Source organism: Xenopus tropicalis, chromosome 2 (assembly GCF_000004195.4).
Source record: "Xenopus tropicalis strain Nigerian chromosome 2, UCB_Xtro_10.0, whole genome shotgun sequence".
Classification (NCBI taxonomy): domain Eukaryota; kingdom Metazoa; phylum Chordata; class Amphibia; order Anura; family Pipidae; genus Xenopus; species Xenopus tropicalis.
In genome coordinates, this window is record NC_030678.2 from 176,999,670 (window position 1) to 177,020,057 (window position 20,388).

Genomic DNA, 20,388 nt, shown 5'->3' on the forward strand with positions numbered 1-20,388 from the left:
GAGTGCAGTGCAAACGGTATATGGTACATAGACCACATTCCCAGAGTGCAGTGCAAACATTAGATGATGGAAGTCAGTGACCAATCAGAAATAACACAGTAGTAAACAAAAAATAAATGTCTGCAAATAAAGGTTGTGTTCCTATTAAAGTGATACTGACACTAAAAAATGTACATTAACAGTTCCCTGTAGGTGACGTTGATGGTTTGTGGCTGATAGGGCCGCTGGGTGAGTAATTGTTACTGTAAGTCCCTAAACCCGACTGTCTCTTGTCAGTTACAGCTTCTAATGCTAACAGGCTCCTGGGGCACCAATATGGCAGCCCCCCTTATAGAGGAACACGGGGGATTTGGGATTGTGGGCAATACACTGCCGAGCAGCAATGTGACAGATATGGGCACAGTCAGCAGAACCACAAGGATCCGTATGGGTAAGAGCTGATAAGACTTACCGGCCCATATAGAATAATGTGCCCCCCCTGCACGGGGAAATCACAATGGAAGCGATAATTCCTCTTTCCCATTTATTTGCCTTAATCCCTTTCCTCGGCTGAGAGGATTAGTTCAGCCTTATACTAAAGGGATATTATAGCCAAAAATATTATTTACCCCCTGTCCAGCTCTGTCCTACGTCAAATCTGCCCCATGGGCCGCTTCCATTCCATTTATTCCCCCACTTGGCCATTTGGCCTCACTTTCCCTATATCCCCCTACAGCCCATCATCCGGCCTCACTGTAATCCCCACGCTGTCAACAGAAACATCCCAGATTATTGCAATTAGTTAATGTTTCTATTATAAATGATAACTCAGGGCAGGGCGAGAGTTTGGCAGGAAGGAAGCGGCCGCTGTTACACGGGGTCAGGAACAACTTTCCTCAGTATCAGCAACAAGAGACTGTCATAATAATAATGTGAGTGTAATAATGTGGGGTGGGAGAGAGAGACAGAGAGATATGGAGAGACTGGGATAGAGAATGAGAGACTGGGCAGAACAATACATAACAGACTGCGAGAGACAGGACTTTCCCCTGTCCCCATATACTGACCCCATAACCCCACCCCTTAAACCCCCCCAATATCCATATACTCAACCCCTAACCCCGCCCATTACCTGCTTTGGCAATGCTAAATGTATTTGGTCCTGCCAATAAAGCTCATTTGGTCTGATTTGACAGGGAGAGAGACTCAGAGACAGGGAGAGAGACTCAGAGACAGGGAGAGAGACTCAGAGACAGGGAGAGAGACTCAGAGACAGGGAGAGAGACTCAGGTCATAAGGAGAAACGGAAGCAAAAAAGACAGAGGGGGAAGAAAGAGAAAAGAGAGTAAAAGAGAGGCATGGGGGGGGGGGGAGATGAATAAAAATGTACATAGAGATATATATATAATATAACAGGTAAGCAGGCACTGCTGTTACTACTCCATGGGGCAGCTGCACTGCCAGCACTGAATGTGATACTTCCAGCAAATCCCAGGCCTGCCCCCCCCCCGAGTGTGCAAGTGCCGCTCTGTAGGGGAGACCATTGAGTCGATTGGGCTCCATAGGGGCAATCAGCTCTCAAGGGCCCACTCTGAGGAGCCTCATCAGCCCGGGGCAATGGCTAGTAAGAGCAATATCTGTCTGTGCCTATGCTCTGCACTGCTGGTCCTGCTGGTTCCGATGCAAGCTAATTAAAAGACCAAAATGACATCACACAATTATGATATCACTGCTCACAAACCAATCAGAGCAGCCAGGACCCTGGGGAGAAAGGCATGCCCTGTGGGTATACAGGGCAGTTAGAGAGTATTTCCCCCAGGGAAAATGCACCGCTACATTTAAAGGTACAGTAAACCCTGCTGCACAGCACTGCTCAACCAGCATGCCCCAAGCTTCATTATATGTTACTGGGATACAAATCCCAGAATAATGTAACAACTGAGTAACGTTGGGTTGAGCCGCGCTGGGCAGCAGGGTTTGTATCCCCTTTAAACAATAAAGTACGATGAACACAATGTGTGTAAAAGAGACACAAGGCAAACACAGAACCGGGTAATTCCATAAGAAATGACAGAAATAACAAGTGTAGGCAAACTGCCACTATACAGACAAGGTACCAACATTCATTTCAGCTTGTTGTTGTTGTTTGGAGCTTTGAGACTGTCAGTTCCCTGGCAACAGTACAAGCCCACTCACTCAGGGCCCCCCCATTGGGCGAAAATGTGCTGCCTGAATGTGGGCAGGAGGGTTTGGGGGCACTGGGGGGCAAATGCTGCAAAGCTCACACTTCTACAAACCACATTCAACTATATACAGTATATATATATTTATGGCACTAAAGGTGACCATACATGAGCCGATAAAGGCTTCAGACAGACCAAGCTGGCAGTTCATTGGCCCATGTATGGGGCCCTCCAACAGGCCGATATCTGGTAGAATATTGGACAGGTGTCCAGTTTGATTTTCCCCCTTTAGAGTCGGATAGTGATAGAAAGTTTCTGGGCTGGTTAGTGGTTACACCCCCCTAGATAATAACAGTCTCATAGCATTCCATGTTGGGGTGTAAATACAATAAGGATGGGGGGGGGGGGATTATTGTTTTCAAGGTATTATTGTTTTCAATACCCTAAGGTGTGCCATAAGGGAGAATAAGGGTGCAGCCCTACAGTATTTATTTAGTTACGTCTCTCTGCAGCACCCAGTGCCTAAAGGAATGGAGACTAGCGGCCCACAGCCACACACACTATATTATATATATATATATTATATTATATATATATATCCAAATCACTAATGCAAAACCATATTTGCTGCTGATGTCAATGTGCATTTAAAGGGGATATAAACCCTGCTGCACAGAGCTGCTCAGCCGAACTTGACTCAGTTGTTACTGGGCTACAAATCCCAGAATAATGTAACATATCGACTACACAGCAATGACGAATGGGGATGTTGGGATATGTAGTTTAACTATTCCTGACAATCCATTCCCCATAACCCTCCACTCACACTTTTAATAACATGTCAGCTCATCAGTAACTACAGTGACTTGACCCAACGAGGAGGAACATAGGATTAAGCCCAGAGGGATGTGCCCACATTCTGCCCTCTGTGCCGCCATTCAATACAAGGAGGGCACTTACCTGCAGCGCCATCGCCTCTGCCAGTTTCAGCATCCCAAACAGGTATCAGAGAGAAGCTCCCTCCATGGCTGCATCTGACTGTGGGCGCCGAGCAGCGCCGGGATCCAAACAGGGAAATGAAAGGTGAGGCAGAGAAGTTGGGATTAGCCCCTGGCTTCCTCTGGGGCAGCAACAGGAAACAGCAGGGCTGCTCGGAGCAGGAATAGGCAACGATTGCTCTCTGTCTGTACTGTCCCATATGATCCAATAGTGACCCCAGGGTGCGCTGGCTCGGGCTGGGCACCTAGGGGGTTAGCTTACCCTTTCTTCAACGACTTTCTTCAAGCAACTGCCCTTATATTAATCCAAAATGTGCAGCACCAGGAGGCAAATGAAGCAAAGCAGGGAGTGTGCCTTTAATACAAACATAATCTCAGTGTTTGTCTTATCGGAGCATCAAGTACAACCTCTGCCGTCAGTCCCGACTCCATACACTTTGTACCTGGAATTCTCTCCAGCATGCTCCGACCTGCACAGTTGCACAGAGAGATCCACTCATAGGAACCTTCCGACTTACTTCTCACTTACTCACCCTGGACTGAGCGCCGAACCCCCATATTCCAACGCTGTTTGGGTGTATTCCTTCCTAGTATTGTTCCCCGGTTACTGGTTCTGGTGGGGGGGTACCAGGACCCATTCGGGCAGACTATATATAAGTGTAGGTTCCTGTGTGCTTCCCTGGTGAGCAGTGCAATACAGCAGAGTGATGCATGGGGGTGTAACGATGCTACTTCTCCCAACCCAAATGACTAATAAGGATATTTATAAAGTACTGAAGCGACACATAGAAACCCTGTTGCGTGGGGAGAGGCTGCGGCAAATCTTTGTTTTCTTGCAAAAAAGACCAAATTCCATAAATCCCATCGTCTGTTCTCCGCTCCCCATTGTAACTCATTAGGCCATCAGCCAGAAAGCTGGCACTTAATAACAGAGCGATTAATTAGCCCTGCAACTCTAACGAACAGATTCTCTATATTAATATTTATCTCTCTAGGATTCTTAGTAAACAACAGGTGGCACGGAGAAATGATCCAAAATGGACGGTGCCAAGGTGTTTATATGCGGAGAGGTGGCACCAACCAACTGATGGGGGTTATTGTTCTAATGGTGCTGGGTGCTGCTGGGCACCTCTATCTGCCACACACAGGCACCCCATGTGGGTGCTGATGAAGGAAACCCTAAGCAGAAATATACAACGTCTGGGTGCCATACGATGGCGTGTTTGTGATCCTTCCACTACATGTGAGTTTAGAAAGGAATGAAGAAATACTGGAACGGCCACATATTCACCACATTCCGGACCTTGTGGATCAGCAGATAATTGGTTTAAAGACTCGGTTTCATTTCATCATAACCTCCTTCCTTCCCGTCTCTGCCCAGGACGTTACGGAACAGAGGTTTGTGGCTTTCACTCTTATGTGCAAAATATTGTGTAACGACGACACTGATTATTCCCTATTAAATAGCAGATTCGCTACTGCCTGGCACCTCTGTGTGGCACAAACACTGCCCATGAGGGGCAGCAAGGACCCCCTCAGGTGGTGCCACGACAGTATTAAAATTTGGCTTCTCTCTTCTCCCAAAAGTTGCCCCCTGTCCACGAGCCCCCACAGTATAATGAGAAAGACTGCAGGGTCCTAAAGGGGATATAAACCCTGCTGCCCAGTGCGGCTCAACCCAACGTTACTCAGTTGTTACTGGGCTACAAATCCCACAATAATGTAACATATAATGAAGCTTGGGGCATGCTGGGAGCTGTAGTCCAGCAACATCAGGGCTGTATTCTTAAAGCAATATTGCCCAATAAAACTTTCCCCCAAATCCCCACAGCCAGCGACTGCTTTAACATGTGAAAAATCCTCCAATGAGAATCCCAGCTGATGTGAGTAAATCCGGCTCCCTGTTCTCTGTTCCTGCAATTGGAGTTGGGAGCAATAAGCACAGTTTCCCAGCACTGAACAAGTCTGTCCCTTTATCCCCATGTCTGATTCCTGTGCCATATAATGACGGGAGAAAATGCCATCATTATCTCTATATGTAAGGTACCAGCAAGGGGCCTGACACAGTGCTGGGAATCAGCATTCTCACTGGGCAGTTCTTTTGCATTTATAATCAACTTATTTATCAGTACAATTCTCATTGGGGAATTTCCTTGCATCTATAATGATGGTTTTTGGCAACTTCTATAGCAAAACTAGGGGGCGCCGTGGGGCAGCATCATGGCTGGGTTTATATCCCCTGAATTTTTAATGAAAGTGTCAGAAATTTTGGCCATTTGTACAAAACAACAAAGGGTTTGTTTCTGTTGCTATTGGGATGATTTGGAAACACAATCCCATTTCTAGAACATTTCAATGGAATTGTTCCTTTTACATTGGAAACTGCAGGAATGTGATTCCAGACATGGGGAGTATCTACGAGACACAGAGGGGTCAGGGTGAATGGGGATTTGCTCTCATTGTTTACAGATACCTACAAACACTTCATTTGTCAGTTCTTTCCCCAGAATGTGACCCCCCCCACCCCCACACAGAAAATCCTGCGGACTCAGAACATTAATTTCATGGTCATTTTCAAGATGGGATGGAAGGGATGCCGGGGTGAGCCGGGGTCAGGCAGCAGAAGACAGACTTGGAGGAGATAAGAGACATCCTGGCTGTGCGGCTGCTGAGCCCTAATAAACATGTATCTGCAGGAACAGGAGACCTTCCTGCCACTTGTCACGGTTATGGCACATCCGTAGCCCTCACTAACCGCACTCACGCCGCCGCCTCTCCGTGGGGCCACAAGGCACAAATCTCACTGTCACCTCCTTACAGTCTCATCTGCCCAGGGAAACGACAAAGCAACACAGCCAAAATGTCTGCCACAACCAATAGGTGTCGTAAGCACAACCCCAAGCCACAACGCATAGGGGTCCTCCGGCACCGCCACAACCGATAGCCCAAACACCATTTCTATAGGTTCTGAGGTACAAACAGAACTGTATGGTGTCCGTCAGTACCGAGTGGAATTGATCGGTATCGTGCAGTACAGCCATAAAGGAAAGGTGCCGTACAGCATAACCAGAACCAATGTGTTCTACAGTATGAGCAGAATAGCTAGTGGCTTATAGCGCAACGAGAATAGAAAGTTATTCCTTATTGTGGCATCTGCTGCCGGCCCATTTACCTGCCCGGAATATTAGCGAAGATGCCCGGAACACTAGCTAATGTGCCTATAACGCTAAGGTGCCCGGAACGCTAGCTAAGGTGCCTGTAACACTAAGGTGCCCGGAACACTAGCTAAGGTGCCTGTAACGCTAAGGTGCCTGTAACGCTAAGGTGCCTGTAACGCTAAGGTGCCTGTAACGCTAAGGTGCCTGTAACGCTAAGGTGCCCGGAACACTAGCTAAGGTGCCTGTAACGCTAAGGTGCCTGTAACGCTAAGGTGCCTGTAACGCTAAGGTGCCCGGAGCGCTAGCTAAGGTGCCTGTAACGCTAAGGTGCCCGGAACGCTAAGGTGCCTGTAACGCTAAGGTGCCCGGAATGCTAGCTAAGGTGCCTGTAAAGCTAAGGTGCCCGGAACGCTAGCTAAGGTGCCTGTAACGCTAAGGTGCCCGTAACGCTAGCTAAGGTGCCTGTAACGCTAAGGTGCCCGGAACGCTAGCTAAGGTGCCTGTAACGCTAAGGTGCCCGGAACGCTAAGGTGCCCGAAACGCTAGCTAAGGTGCCTGTAACGCTAAGGTGCCCGGAACACTAGCTAAGGTGCCTGTAACGCTAAGGTGCCCGGAACGCTAGCTAAGGTTCCCAGAATTTTAGCTGAGATGCCCTGAATGCTAGCTAAGGTGCCCAGAACGCTCGCTAAGGTGCCCGGAACGCTAGCTAAGGTTCCCAGAATTTTAGCTAAGGTGCCCAGAACGCTAGCTAAGGTGCCCAGAACGCTAGCTAAGGTGCCCAGAATTTTAGCTAAGATGCCCGGAACGCTAGCTAAGGTGCCCAGAACGCTAGCTTAGGTGCCCAGAATTTTAGCCAAGATGCCCGGAATGCTAGCGAAGATGCCCAGAACGCTAGCTAAGATTTTCAGTTAGGACAGACTGACACCCTATGAGCGCAGAAGATTCCAGGTCTAAACTGCCCCCTCCTACCCCAGGCGCCATACCTACTCAGAATTGCTGGGCAGAAATTATACAATTAGAACAATAAGAAAAACCTAACTGACTAAATCTGTGCATGTATGACCACCTTTGTGTATCTTACAGATGTGCCGCTTCTCTGTTTCATCCACATATAACCCAATGCAGTATATAGAGTGGAATCCTCCAATCACAGGTTCCTTCCTACGCTCCGCCCACATCTGTTGCCTTTAATCCTCACTGAACTAACAGAACTGGCAGGTCCGACTCCCCAGTGGGCCGGGGGATAAACCCGATAATGATTAGGAGGGGGCAGGCTGCTATTAAGTACAGTGGGGTTTATGCACAGAAATGGGAGATTTCTTATAGGTACAAATTATATTTGTAAGCCTTCGTTTATATAAATACTGGGGTCACACTAAGCCGGTTCGGCCCTGGGCACCGTGGCCAATAAAGTCACCCCAGACAATGGCTCGGTGCCCCCGTGCCGTGCAGATAATAAAGCTTTATGGCTAGTGGGACCAGCAGTAATAACATATTATTTAGAAGGCGGCATTAACGGTGTCACTTAAAGGCAACCTTAGCCCTTCCAGCCAAGTTTATTTTACGGTTATGGCAGCAGTAAATAATCAGCTTCGGAGGCTTACCGGTTTTATTGCGCTGCTGACAGTTATTCTTTTATACAACCTGAATGTAGAGGGAGAATGTAAGCGCCTGGCTGGGCGCCTCATAACTCCTGTTATCTCCAATAGGATTTCATCGTCCCTGTTCGCGTCTGGTGAGAAAGTATAAACGAACACTCTCCAACGTTCCCTAAATACAAAAGTCTTTAATAACAATAAAAAGTCACGTGACTTTCATGTACGCAGCACTAGTCACATCATCAGCCATATAGCAGATATAATAAAAGTAGTTTGCACTGGGTCTTGTAACCCATAGCAACCAATCATTGCAATTTTTTTTTGTACATCACCTACACACAAGCAGAAAAAGGGACAGTAATTGTGTTTGGTACATATACTTATATTTTCCTTTATTTTGACATGTGGGGTGGGAGGGGGCTCAGCGCTGCCCCCAGGTGGGTCCCTCTCAATACAGTCTCGGGGTCCCAGACATAACACCCTATTCATTGCGCCGGCAGGAAGCCCTCATTACGCCGCTTGTGGGAATGGAGCACCTTCTATAATTACAGCATTTGTTTGTTAATATCAGGGTTTCTATGATTACTCCCACTCACTGCCTGCTGCGCTCTGTGCCACCGCTCGGCAGAAAGATATACACACCGCCACCCTGCCAGATACAGTTAACACTTATATACACTTAACAAGTCAGCACCTTGGCATAAGTGCCAGCTTTGCCCGGGTACAGAAGAGGGTAGCACCACTCTAAGATGGCACTCACACAACTGTGACCTTATTCCATCTGATTTAAGGCGGCCTTACACGGGCAGATTGCAGCTGCAGATTCGAGTGCAAATTATGAGAAGATCCACTTATTTGGCAACCTTGCAACATGTATGGCCATTTTAACCAGCTGGGTTCCCAGTACAGTGGCTTATTGGCGCTAATAACAACTACACATATCCAGATAAACCAGATATCAGATACTGGCTTTTATTATCCTAACTGCAGCAGAGCAATATATTAACCAATCAGCAGCTAGCTCTGAGCACTAGTGGTGTGGCCCGCTGTCGACCCGCCCCTAACTCACCCACTCTCATCCCAAACCCTATCTGACCAGGCTAATCCTCTCTAATTATAGACCCGCCCACCAGTGATGTCACAAAAGGGGTGGGGCATGCCTATAAATAGAGAGCAGGAACCAGGAAGCCGGCAGGGTTAGGTCAAGGGTGGGAAGGGCAAGTTAGAGGAGTTCAACCTGAACCCACCCGCATCCTGAAAATGTAGTGCGGAGGTTGGCTCAAACCAACTCAACCCCCCAGTATCGGCCCAGCCCAAGCACACTGCACCAGTCTAGAACCCACAGCAAGTAGTTTTGCCAGGGGTGGGCCAAGCCGACTGGGCACCCTAGGCAACTCAGTTGGCCACCTCACCCCTGCAACCTCCCCTGACAAGCAGCGGGGGCAATAACAAGGGAGCAAAGACTAGGGGTGGGCAGGAGAGGTACCTGCCTGGCACCCCCTTATTGTTGTGCCCTAGGGAGGTACTTCTACCAACCCCTATTTCCGGCGCGGAGTTGGGCTGGCCCATGCAGTGCCCCAGCAGACCCAACTTGGCAAATGCCCACCATTATAATGGAATTCTGGGGGAAACCACTGTATTGTTGGCAACAATTTACCAACAGTTTTTGGACAGTAGTGGGTTGCTTTACGGCAAATGTGTATAATAGTGAAACAGTATATATGCAACAGGGAAGCACTTCCTCAGGGGTTGCAGCCCCCAACAGATGTTCCCTATGGAGAGAATCCATCTGGTTTATCACCACTTAGTGCATTTCTCCCAAGAATTATCCCAAGGCAATAATGTGATGTGATCCCGTCACTTCCCAAGACTACAAGTAAAATGAAAGGCAAGCCCAGCGCCCCCAGCTCAGTAAAACCACACAGAACCTGCGCTTTAGGCCCTTTAGGGGGGTCCTTATGGTTAAAGGGAACTTGGAGCCCCCAGAGCAGCTGTAGGAGGAACTGGTTAACACTTGCCCGGGGAAACCAAAATCTGTAGCACCTTCACTTCCTATTCCGTAAAACTACAGGATGGCTGGGGCCCCTACTGCAACTCCCAGCACCCTGGGGACCCAAGGCAAAAGCCTTCGCTGCCATACACTAGAATTAGCCCTGTGTGGCAAACAAGGGCGCACGCTGGCTTCCTATTGACAGGCTACAGCAACAGAAATATCTAAATGTAACTAAACCCACTTGTTTGTACCATAACGTGTATTTTAGAAACAAACAAACAAAAAAAGCCGGAGCATTTGGACTTGGGGGGTAAGTGGGTTCTGAGTTTCTTTTGAAGTGATTGTCTGTGCCCTGTGGGTTTCCCCCGCCGCTGCTTTGGTCAGAGGAAGTGACATTGAGCCGACATTGTCCCCTGGGCCGGGGCGCAGGATGGAGCGGCAAGTTTAGTAAAGGCCGCGGGACAATGGGAACGAGGGGAACAATGAGCTCCGACTCAGTACTTTGTTCCTTTGCTGTAAGTGATTCTTAGGCCAGTTACACACTGTGTCGCTTCATGTAAACAACTCCATTATTATCTGTATCCCCTAACCCACCCACACCCATAGGGTGCCCTGTTCCGAGCATGTTATACAGGGAACTCTGAGTATCACTCATGTATTATAAGGGATACTGTACCCCCTACTGTAAATGATAAGGATATTAGCAGTCACTGAGGGGTTCTGTGCCCATATAAAGGCACAAGGCTGCAGGCTGAGTTATACAGGGAACTCTGAGTATCACTCATGTATTATAAGGGATACTGTACCCCCTACTGTAAATGATAAGGATATTAGCAGTCACTGAGGGGTTCTGTGCCCCCCATATAAAGGCACAAGGCTGCAGGCTGAGTTATACAGGGAACTCTGAGTATCACTCATGTATTATAAGGGATAATGTACCCCCTACTGTAAATGATAAGGATATTAGCAGTCACTGAGGGGTTCTGTGCCCCCCATATAAAGGCACAAGGCTGCAGGCTGAGTTATACAGGGAACTCTGAGTATCACTCATGTATTATAAGGGATAATGTACCCCCTACTGTAAATGATAAGGATATTAGCAGTCACTGAGGGGTTCTGTGCCCATATAAAGGCACAAGGCTGCAGGCTGAGTTATACAGGGAACTCTGAGTATCACTCATGTATTATAAGGGATAATGTACCCCCTACTGTAAATGATAAGGATATTAGCAGTCACTGAGGGGTTCTGTGCCCCCCATATAAAGGCACAAGGCTGCAGGCTGAGTTATACAGGGAACTCTGAGTATCACTCATGTATTATAAGGGATAATGTACCCCCTACTGTAAATGATAAGGATTTTAGCAGTCACTGAGGGGTTCTGTGCCCATATAAAGGCACAAGGCTGCAGGGAAGTCTGAGTACACACTACCTGTGCCACTTGCTGAGGAATAGATGGGGTGCTGGGGCTACTGATTTTCAGTTTTGGGCATATGAATTCAGAGAGAAGCCCTGTTCATGGCACAGCTGTATAATCCATAGTGCCGCACAAGCTGCTACACAAACCAATTAGCTGATTTTCCAGAATATTTTTTCCTGATTCTCTTCGATACATAAAGTTCAACATTTCCTCACTAAAAGCCTTATTGTTTAGTCACACAATTGGCATTTGGGCTACGAGGAGCCACTGAAGCAGACTCAGCAGCACCTCCCTCTGGTGGTTCTTATGTATTGCACCAAGACTGCACTCTCCGTCTGCCTCCCCTTCCCTGCAACGCATTCAGTACATGCCGAGACTCTATAGAGGGTGGGGGTGAGAGCTGTACATTATACTGTACCCCTTTCCATGCCCAACTGCCATATCCAGCCTAAGGAACCCCCCAAACCCTTCTAAAGGCACCCAGTACAGACAGCTGTGAGCTGAACACACTAAAAGCCAGGCCGGCTTCATCCACGTCTTCATTTGAACAGCAATTATATTTACAACTAACTCCAAAATTATTAGAAATGTGTTACCAATGTATATTTGAAATTTGCACAGAGTGAAATCTCGTCTGGGTGAAGTTCCCCTTTAACACAATAAGATAACGTTGCAGTAGCTAGGGTGGGCAATGCTCAAGCACATAGAGCAGAGAAGGGAAATGTTAGGATTCCCCCAGGAAGGAATAGTATTGCTGAGAGATATTGATCAGCCTGAGAGCTGTTTATTGGACAGAAGGACAAAAGGTCAGATTTTGTTTGTTGGGTTAATAGCGCGCGGGTCACGTTCTATTATTCTCTAAACCTGTATTTATATCCTTCTATTGCTTAGCGCCATGGCTTGGATTGTGGCCTAATTCCCAACAGAATGTTATATACGTTATCTTCATTATTATTCTGATTTTTTGCAAAGTAGCAACATATTGTCCATCAAGCATAGATACACACATAGTAACTGATACAGGGGCTCCTGCTCAACAGAGCTTACACTTTATTAAATTAATAAACAAAAGTAATTAAGAAGGGGGGGGACTAGCCGGGCTAGATGGGGCAGGGGTATATAGTGTATAAGGAAGGGTTACCAGGCTAGATGGGGCAGGGGTATATAGTGTATAGGGAAGGGATGCCAGGCTAGATGGGGCAGGGGTATATAGTGTATAGGGAAGGGTTGCCAGGCTAGATGGGGGCAGGGGTATATAGTGTATAGGGAAGGGATGCCAGGCTAGATGGGGGCAGGGGTATATAGTGTATAGGGAAGGGATGCCAGGCTAGATGGGGGCAGGGGTATATAGTGTATAGGGAAGGGATGCCAGGCTAGATGGGGCAGGGGTATATAGTGTATAGGGAAGGGATGCCAGGCTAGATGGGGGCAGGGGTATATAGTGTATAGGGAAGGGATGCCAGGCTAGATGGGGCAGGGGTATATAGTGTATAGGGAAGGGATGCCAGGCTAGATGGGGCAGGGGTATATAGTGTATAGGGAAGGGATGCCAGGCTAGATGGGGCAGGGTATATAGTGTATAAGGAAGGGTTACCAGGCTAGATGGGGGCAGGGGTATATAGTGTATAGGGAAGGGATGCCAGGCTAGATGGGGCAGGGGTATATAGTGTATAGGGAAGGGTTACCAGGCTAGATGGGGGCAGGGGTATATAGTGTATAGGGAAGGGATGCCAGGCTAGATGGGGGCAGGGGTATATAGTGTATAGGGAAGGGTTGCCAGGCTAGATGGGGGCAGGGGTATATAGTGTATAGGGAAGGGATGCCAGGCTAGATGGGGGCAGGGGTATATAGTGTATAGGGAAGGGATGCCAGGCTAGATGGGGGCAGGGTATATAGTGTATAGGGAAGGGATGCCAGGCTAGATGGGGGCAGGGGTATATAGTGTATAGGGAAGGGATGCCAGGCTAGATGGGGGCAGGGGTATATAGTGTATAGGGAAGGATGCCAGGCTAGATGGGGGCAGGGGTATATAGTGTATAGGGAAGGGATGCCAGGCTAGATGGGGCAGGGGTATATAGTGTATAGGGAAGGGATGCCAGGCTAGATGGGGCAGGGGTATATAGTGTATAGGGAAGGGATGCCAGGCTAGATGGGGCAGGGGTATATAGTGTATAGGGAAGGGATGCCAGGCTAGATGGGGGCAGGGGTATATAGTGTATAGGGAAGGGATGCCAGGCTAGATGGGGGCAGGGGTATATAGTGTATAGGGAAGGGATGCCAGGCTAGATGGGGCAGGGGTATATAGTGTATAGGGAAGGGATGCCAGGCTAGATGGGGGCAGGGGTATATAGTGTATAGGGAAGGGATGCCAGGCTAGATGGGGGCAGGGGTATATAGTGTATAGGGAAGGGATGCCAGGCTAGATGGGGGCAGGGGTATATAGTGTATAGGGAAGGGATGCCAGGCTAGATGGGGGCAGGGGTATATAGTGTATAGGGAAGGAATGCCAGGCAGAGAGAATACAGGGCCTGGCTCAGGAGCCACAAGGGGCCCAAGCTGTGAATACACATTGGGGTTCATTCACTGAGCCCACATTTTGCTGCAGTCGTTGTGCTAACGTAGCCCATATATTATAGGTACTTGTACAGCCCCCCCGTCGCCTGTTCCCAACCCGCCATCTTAAGTGCAAATTTATATTAGAGGTTACAAAGGACACCCACCCTATAACCCTTCAGCTATGATGGACTACAACTCCCAGAAGGCAAGAAGGTGACTAATAACAGTAATGGCATCATTTCTTTCAGTGGCTCCCCCCCCCTCCCACTTGAGAGAAATGATGAATTAAGGGGGATCAATTTTAGGATATGCAAATAGATTTATCCAATAAGTACCTGCCCCTCCTCTACAGCCCAATCAATACAGGCTCCTTAAGGAACGAGCTCAGACCCCACACAGGGTAAATGGGCAGCTGGGGAGGGGAGGCACTTAGTTATATAAAGTGTCAGCTGTGTAACAATTGGTCTGAGGGGAGGGGGTCACCTTCCCCTGGGGACTGCTTTTATCATTTATTAAAGGTCAAGCATAGTCAGCGCTGATCTCAAGAGCTTACAATCTGCATAACGAGCCAAGGAGAAAGCCATTAGCACATTTGGGAAAAGCCAATACAGTACTTGTCAGATTGCTGCTCATTACCCAGAATGCACCCTAATTCTGCATGAAAGGTTCAGGCCCCCAAAAATAAGGTTTTGGTGCATCCCCCTAAATGTTCCAACCACTGATCCAGAAGGCAAACAAAAATATTAAGTCTCCGGTTTGCCTCAGAGGGAGAAGAAAGTAATTCCTGAAGTAACTACAAGACGGAGGGCACTTACACACGGGCGGTTGGTCTTGCTTTGCCCTGCGGGAATCCTTCATACACCAGAGCGAGTACAAATGGATTGAAAAGTACAGGCTGCATTGGTAGAAGCATGAAAGATCCACCGCACGAATAACGTTTGTGTGTAAAACCCCTTACAGTAATTGGCTGCCGCACCTGAAACCCACCCAATCATGTAGCAATGATGTCAGAACAGAGTTAAAGGGGATATAAACCCTGCTCAGTTGTAACTGGGCTACAAATCCCAGAATAATGTAACATATAATGAAGCTTGGGGCATGCTGGGAGCTGTAGTCCAACTAGGGGGCGCAGTGGGGCAGCATCATGGCTGGGTTTATATCCCCTTTAACCAAGAACTTTAGGCTCAGCCCTGAATGGATGTGATTCAGTTTCTTCAACCCGACCTCCCATGATCCTTTGCTGAGAAGCAGGGCTGCTGTGCCAATGGCAAGGAACCCCCAGAGTGTACATTTGATTACATATTCCCGCCATTAACTGCTGCGCTTTCCCCCCGTTCCCTAAACACCTTCCTGCGCTTTATCAATGCGACCTGTTAGCCGGTCCCCTGTGTGAGCGAAGCCGACAAGTTATCGACGTCTCGTTAAACCGCAGCTAATTAAAACACTTATCTACGTGCCGAGCTCTGTGCCGACTTGCTGTGAGATGGTAAAAGGGTAAGGTAGTGCCCAGCAGAGCGGGCATTAAGCCCCAGGGAGGCGCCGTACTAAACGGGCACAATGTGAAACAAGGATTCGGGGCTGGAAAGATCCAGATTCCTACCCAAAATACAGTGCCCTTTAGGGAATCCTATCGAACCTGATTTCAGCGGCCAAACACCAGATTTTACACCGTTATTTTATGCAAATTCTGTGGAAGAAAAAAAAAACAAAAAACTGATTTTATGCCGTTTTTTACACTGCAAAGCCTGGCGACGTGGGGCAAATTTTGTCACAGTGTTTTACACAGCATAATGAATCTGCCCCTGAGCTTGCTTAACTGCACCTGCCCCTGTCAGTGGGTATAGGGATACTTGGGTAACTGGTTCCAACGTGGGATATGTGGGTAGTTGGAGCCAACATGGTGATACCTGGGTAGTTGGATCCAAGAAAGTGATACATGGGTAGTTGGAGCCAATACGGCGATACTCGGGAAGTTGGAGCCAACATGGCGATACTTGGGTAGTTGGAGCCAATACGGCGATACTCGGGAAGTTGGAGCCAACACGGTGATACTTGGGTAGTTGGAGCCAACATGGCGATACTTGGGTAGTTGGATCCAACATGGTGATACCTTGGTAACTGGAGCCAACATGGTGATACCTGGGTAACTGGATCCAACATGGTGATACCTGGGTAACTGGATCCAATGTGGGGATACTTGGGTAACTGGATCCAATGTGGGGATACTTGGGTAACTGGATCCAATGTGGGGATACTTGGGTAACTGGATCCAATGTGGGGATACTTGCAGCTACAACATGGGATAGGTAGGTAATTGGATCCAACATGATGATACCTGAGTAGTTGGAGCCAACATGATGATACCTGTGTAACTGGATCCAACATGGGGATACCTGGGTAACTGGATCCAACATGGGGATACCTGGGTAGTTGGATCCAACACGGTGATACTTGGGTAACTGGTTCCAACGTGGGGATACTTGGGTAGTTGGATCCAACACAGTGATACTTGGGTAGTTGGAGCCATTATGGTGATACTTGGAACCAGTTACCCAAGCATCACCATGATGGCTCCAACTACCCAAGTATCACCATGATGGCTCCAACTACCCAAGTATCACCGTGTTGGATCCAACTACCCAAGTATCACTGTGCTGGATCCAACTACCCAAGTATCACCGTGTTGGACTGTGTTGGATCAAACTACCCAAGTATCCCCACGTTGGAACCAGTTACCCAAGTATCCCCACGTTGGAACCAGTTACCCAAGTATCCCCACGTTGGAACCAGTTACCCAAGTATCCCCACGTTGGATCCAATTACCCACATATCCCATGTTGAAGCTGCAAGTATCCCCACGTTGGAACCAGTTACCAAGTATCACCATGACGGCTCCAACTATCCAACGTGGGATACTTGCAGCTCCAAGATGGGATATGTGGGTAATTGGATCCAACATGGTGATACTTGGGAAGTTGGAGCCAACATGGCGATACCTGGGTAACTGGTTCCAATGTAACACTCCCCTCACTGGAGGGTAACCAACATACTGACACCCCCCATTGAGAACGGGAACACGTTGTTTTAACCTTTACTTCCCCTTTAACTTGTAACATTCATTACAATCAGAAGTCTTCACTGCATTGCCTGCACTTGGATGAAACTGACACATAGATACTGGTTGGGAAGCAGGACTGAATTGTATGTATATATAACGAAAAATATAAATATAAATATGTTTGAGATGATGGGAGGGATCTGTGGGTAGTGCCACCTTCTCTCCTGGTGACCCCTGGCTAAACTTCTCTACTCTAGAGAGCAAATATACAAGTACTGTGCCATTAATGCCAACCAATGCCAACCCATAACTACTTGCAGGAGCACTTCTTCCCCGTACCAATGGGGCACAGCATTACCATCTGCCAGATGTGGCACAACCCTGTATGAAATCAATAGGATGATGCTGCACATTTAATCTGACCCAAAGTCGGACCAGACTCATTCCGAGAGTCCGAGACTTGGGAAACGACCCCCCCCCCCCGTATCGGCACAGATGATTTATTCTAATATTAACCCTGACAGAAAGCCAGGGGCAGGCCCGGCCCGAGTTCTAATAAATAAACGTCTTGCTGTCCCCTGAGTGGGGGATCAGCCAATCAGCTGGGACCTCCTACCCATAACCACCTGGGCTCTGACGTTGGAACCCAAATCTGCGACAACAAATGGGAAGTGAGGAATGTGACAGCTGCAGGGCCAACTGCCCCCCGTGGATAATATCCCAATTAATATAAAGTTTGGTTACTTATATAATATAATAATCTGTCAGCTCTCACTTATTTGTATAAATACACACAGAAGAAATGCATTCCCAGAATGCTCAGCAAACCCTTGGCTTTATAGTGCTGTAAAAGCCCCCCAATGGGTCAGTAGCACCATTTAACCCTGTGTTGCCCCTTATCACTGAGCTCCGCACCCTGCCCTAGGAATTTGCGCTCTCCCAGCAAGGACAGCGTTATGCAGAGACTGCAGGGAGAGAGCGCTCGCTCTACACAGACAGCTGTCTCGGCAGGGAACTTTCCACTCTCGGGAGGTCGTATTAGAAGGCTCCAATTTTAAAATTAGCAGCTGATGGTGGAGAGTGCGGAGAAGTGAGGCTCTCGGGCCCTGGGGCTGGGGGTTCATTGGAAGGCAGGGTGGCACAAAGCGGCCCCTCTCCCCGGCTATAAACAGATCTCAGCGCAGTGACATTCTCCAGAGGACAAAGGCAAAGAGCACAGACAGTAGGAGCCCCTCCAGCAGCCCCTCCTTGTTATCTCTGCTGCTCTCCCAGGGGTCCTGCTAAAAGCACAACCCCTGCCCTATCCTTCCAGCAGCAATATTGGCTTATGGATCAGTTCCTTCTCTCACAGAGGGTTAATCACTGGGAGCAATAACGAGCCGGGGCCCCTGGAGCACACACACTGCCACATGCTGCACCATTTAAATCGGATCAGAATCTGACAACTGACAAAAATGTCACGATCGGGACCCACCGAGGGCCAAAGTAAAACTAAAAGTTAACCCCTTTACGATCATTCCTACCAGTATGGGCAATATGAGCACTGGGCTGATCTCCAATCATATAATATCTACGAGCAAGTATCTATTCATAAAGTATGTACAGCCAATATCATATTATATATATATATATACTGTATACTGTTGTGCCAATATATTCCACATCCCTTTACAGCAGAGCTTACAATCTAGGGCCCCTATCACATTCACACTCACTGATCTTTACTCCATCAGGAGCCAATGAATCTCTGTGTAGTTGGAGTGTGGGGGGAAGCCAATGCAAACACGGGGGGGCATTTAAACTTGCAGACAGTGCCCCGGCCACAATCAGAGCTGGTTCCCCAGTGCCCAATGCTAATTAATGTGCCAGCCTCCTGCTTGGCACAAGAGCACACACTCGCATTGTTACAGTACCTATGGGCAATGAGTCTCCCCTGCCACATGTTCTCCTGCGGAATCTCTTTTATCTGCACAAACCTTATTAGGCTTCATCTCCAAATAATCCTGTTAGGAATCTGTGTGCTGAAAGGACCCAGACAGATGTACTGAGGAACCAGCAACAGAACTGGCAAAACCCAGAGACAGGGAGGAAATGCTAAAATATTGAAGTAGCCCCCCAGGCATTATTATACCGACAGGCCCAGCTGTTGGGTTTTACCCCCTTATTGGCTATAACTATACAGAAGGATCCACCCGTTAGATATACCCCCCTATTGGCTATTACTATAGGATCCACCTGTTAGCTATAACCCCCTTATTGGCTATTACTATACAGCAGAATCCACCTGTTGGATATAACCCCCTTATTGGCTATTACTATACAGAAGGATCCACCTGTTGGATATAACCCCCTTATTGGCTATTACTATACAGAAGGATCCACCTGTTAGATATAACCCCCTTATTGGCTATTACTATACAGCAGAGTCCACCTGTTGGATATAACCCCCTTATTGGCTATTACTATACAGAAGGATCCACCTGTTAGATATAACCCCCTTATTGGCTATTACTATACAGCAGAATCCACCTGTTGGATATAACCCCCTTATTGGCTATTACTATACAGAAGGATCCACCTGTTGGATATAACCCCCTTATTGGCTATTACTATACAGGAGGATCCACCTGTTAGCTATAACCACCTTATTGACTTTTACTATACAGCATGTCCACCTGTTAGATATAACCCCCTTATTGGCTATTACTATACAGAAGGATCCACCTGTTAGATATAACCCCCTTATTGGCTATTACTATTCAGCAGGGTCCACCTGTTGGTCAATACCCCCTTATTGGCTATTACTATACAGATAGACCCACTTGCTGAATATTACCCCCTTATTCACTCCTATTACACAGGACACACCTGTTGGTTATTACCCACTTTTTAATTGAAGGTTATTATACAGAATGATATACCCGCCGGTCATTATTAAATACTCCCTCATTATTAGTGAGAATAATCCACTCACTGGCCATTGTGTACAGCCCCCCCAATTGGTCTATAACATTATACATAGGTACCCACCTGTTAGATACCCTACAGAATAGCCAATATCACTGTACAGCAGCACCCTCGTGTGGGCTTTTATACAGAATAGTCCCCACTCTAGTCATTACTGATTGTATGTAATATATGTATATATAACCTGTTGGTTATGATATTGGCATAACGGGCATCACTGGGGACACTGTTGGAAAACACTCTGGAGCAACATTAGGTTATTACTGCTGCAAGGCATTCTGTTACTGAGATGTATTTATATACCACAGGGCTATACAGAGGGACATTCAGTTGTTGTGTGACTGCCACATTGAGAATAACTAAATAGCATTGCCATCTCACTGCCCATTATGATAGAAAAGTCCTGTAGGGAATCATTGTACAGACGGAGCCTATGCACAGCATTCCCTTATACATATGAACCTTCTGGATGGAAAACAA

At 47.6% G+C, this 20,388-nt stretch overlaps 1 protein-coding gene across 4 annotated transcripts in view; it reads right to left on the bottom strand.

Moving 5' to 3' along the window:
• Window positions 1–20,388, bottom strand: part of pde2a (phosphodiesterase 2A) — a 267,569-nt gene that overhangs the window by 137,380 nt on the left and 109,801 nt on the right. The window contains exon 1 of one of the 4 annotated variants that reach the window (XM_031896138.1): window positions 3,123–4,365. Coding sequence (XP_031751998.1) covers window positions 3,123–3,155 — 33 coding nt within the window. The 5' untranslated portion in view covers window positions 3,156–4,365. 4 annotated transcript variants of the gene reach the window in all.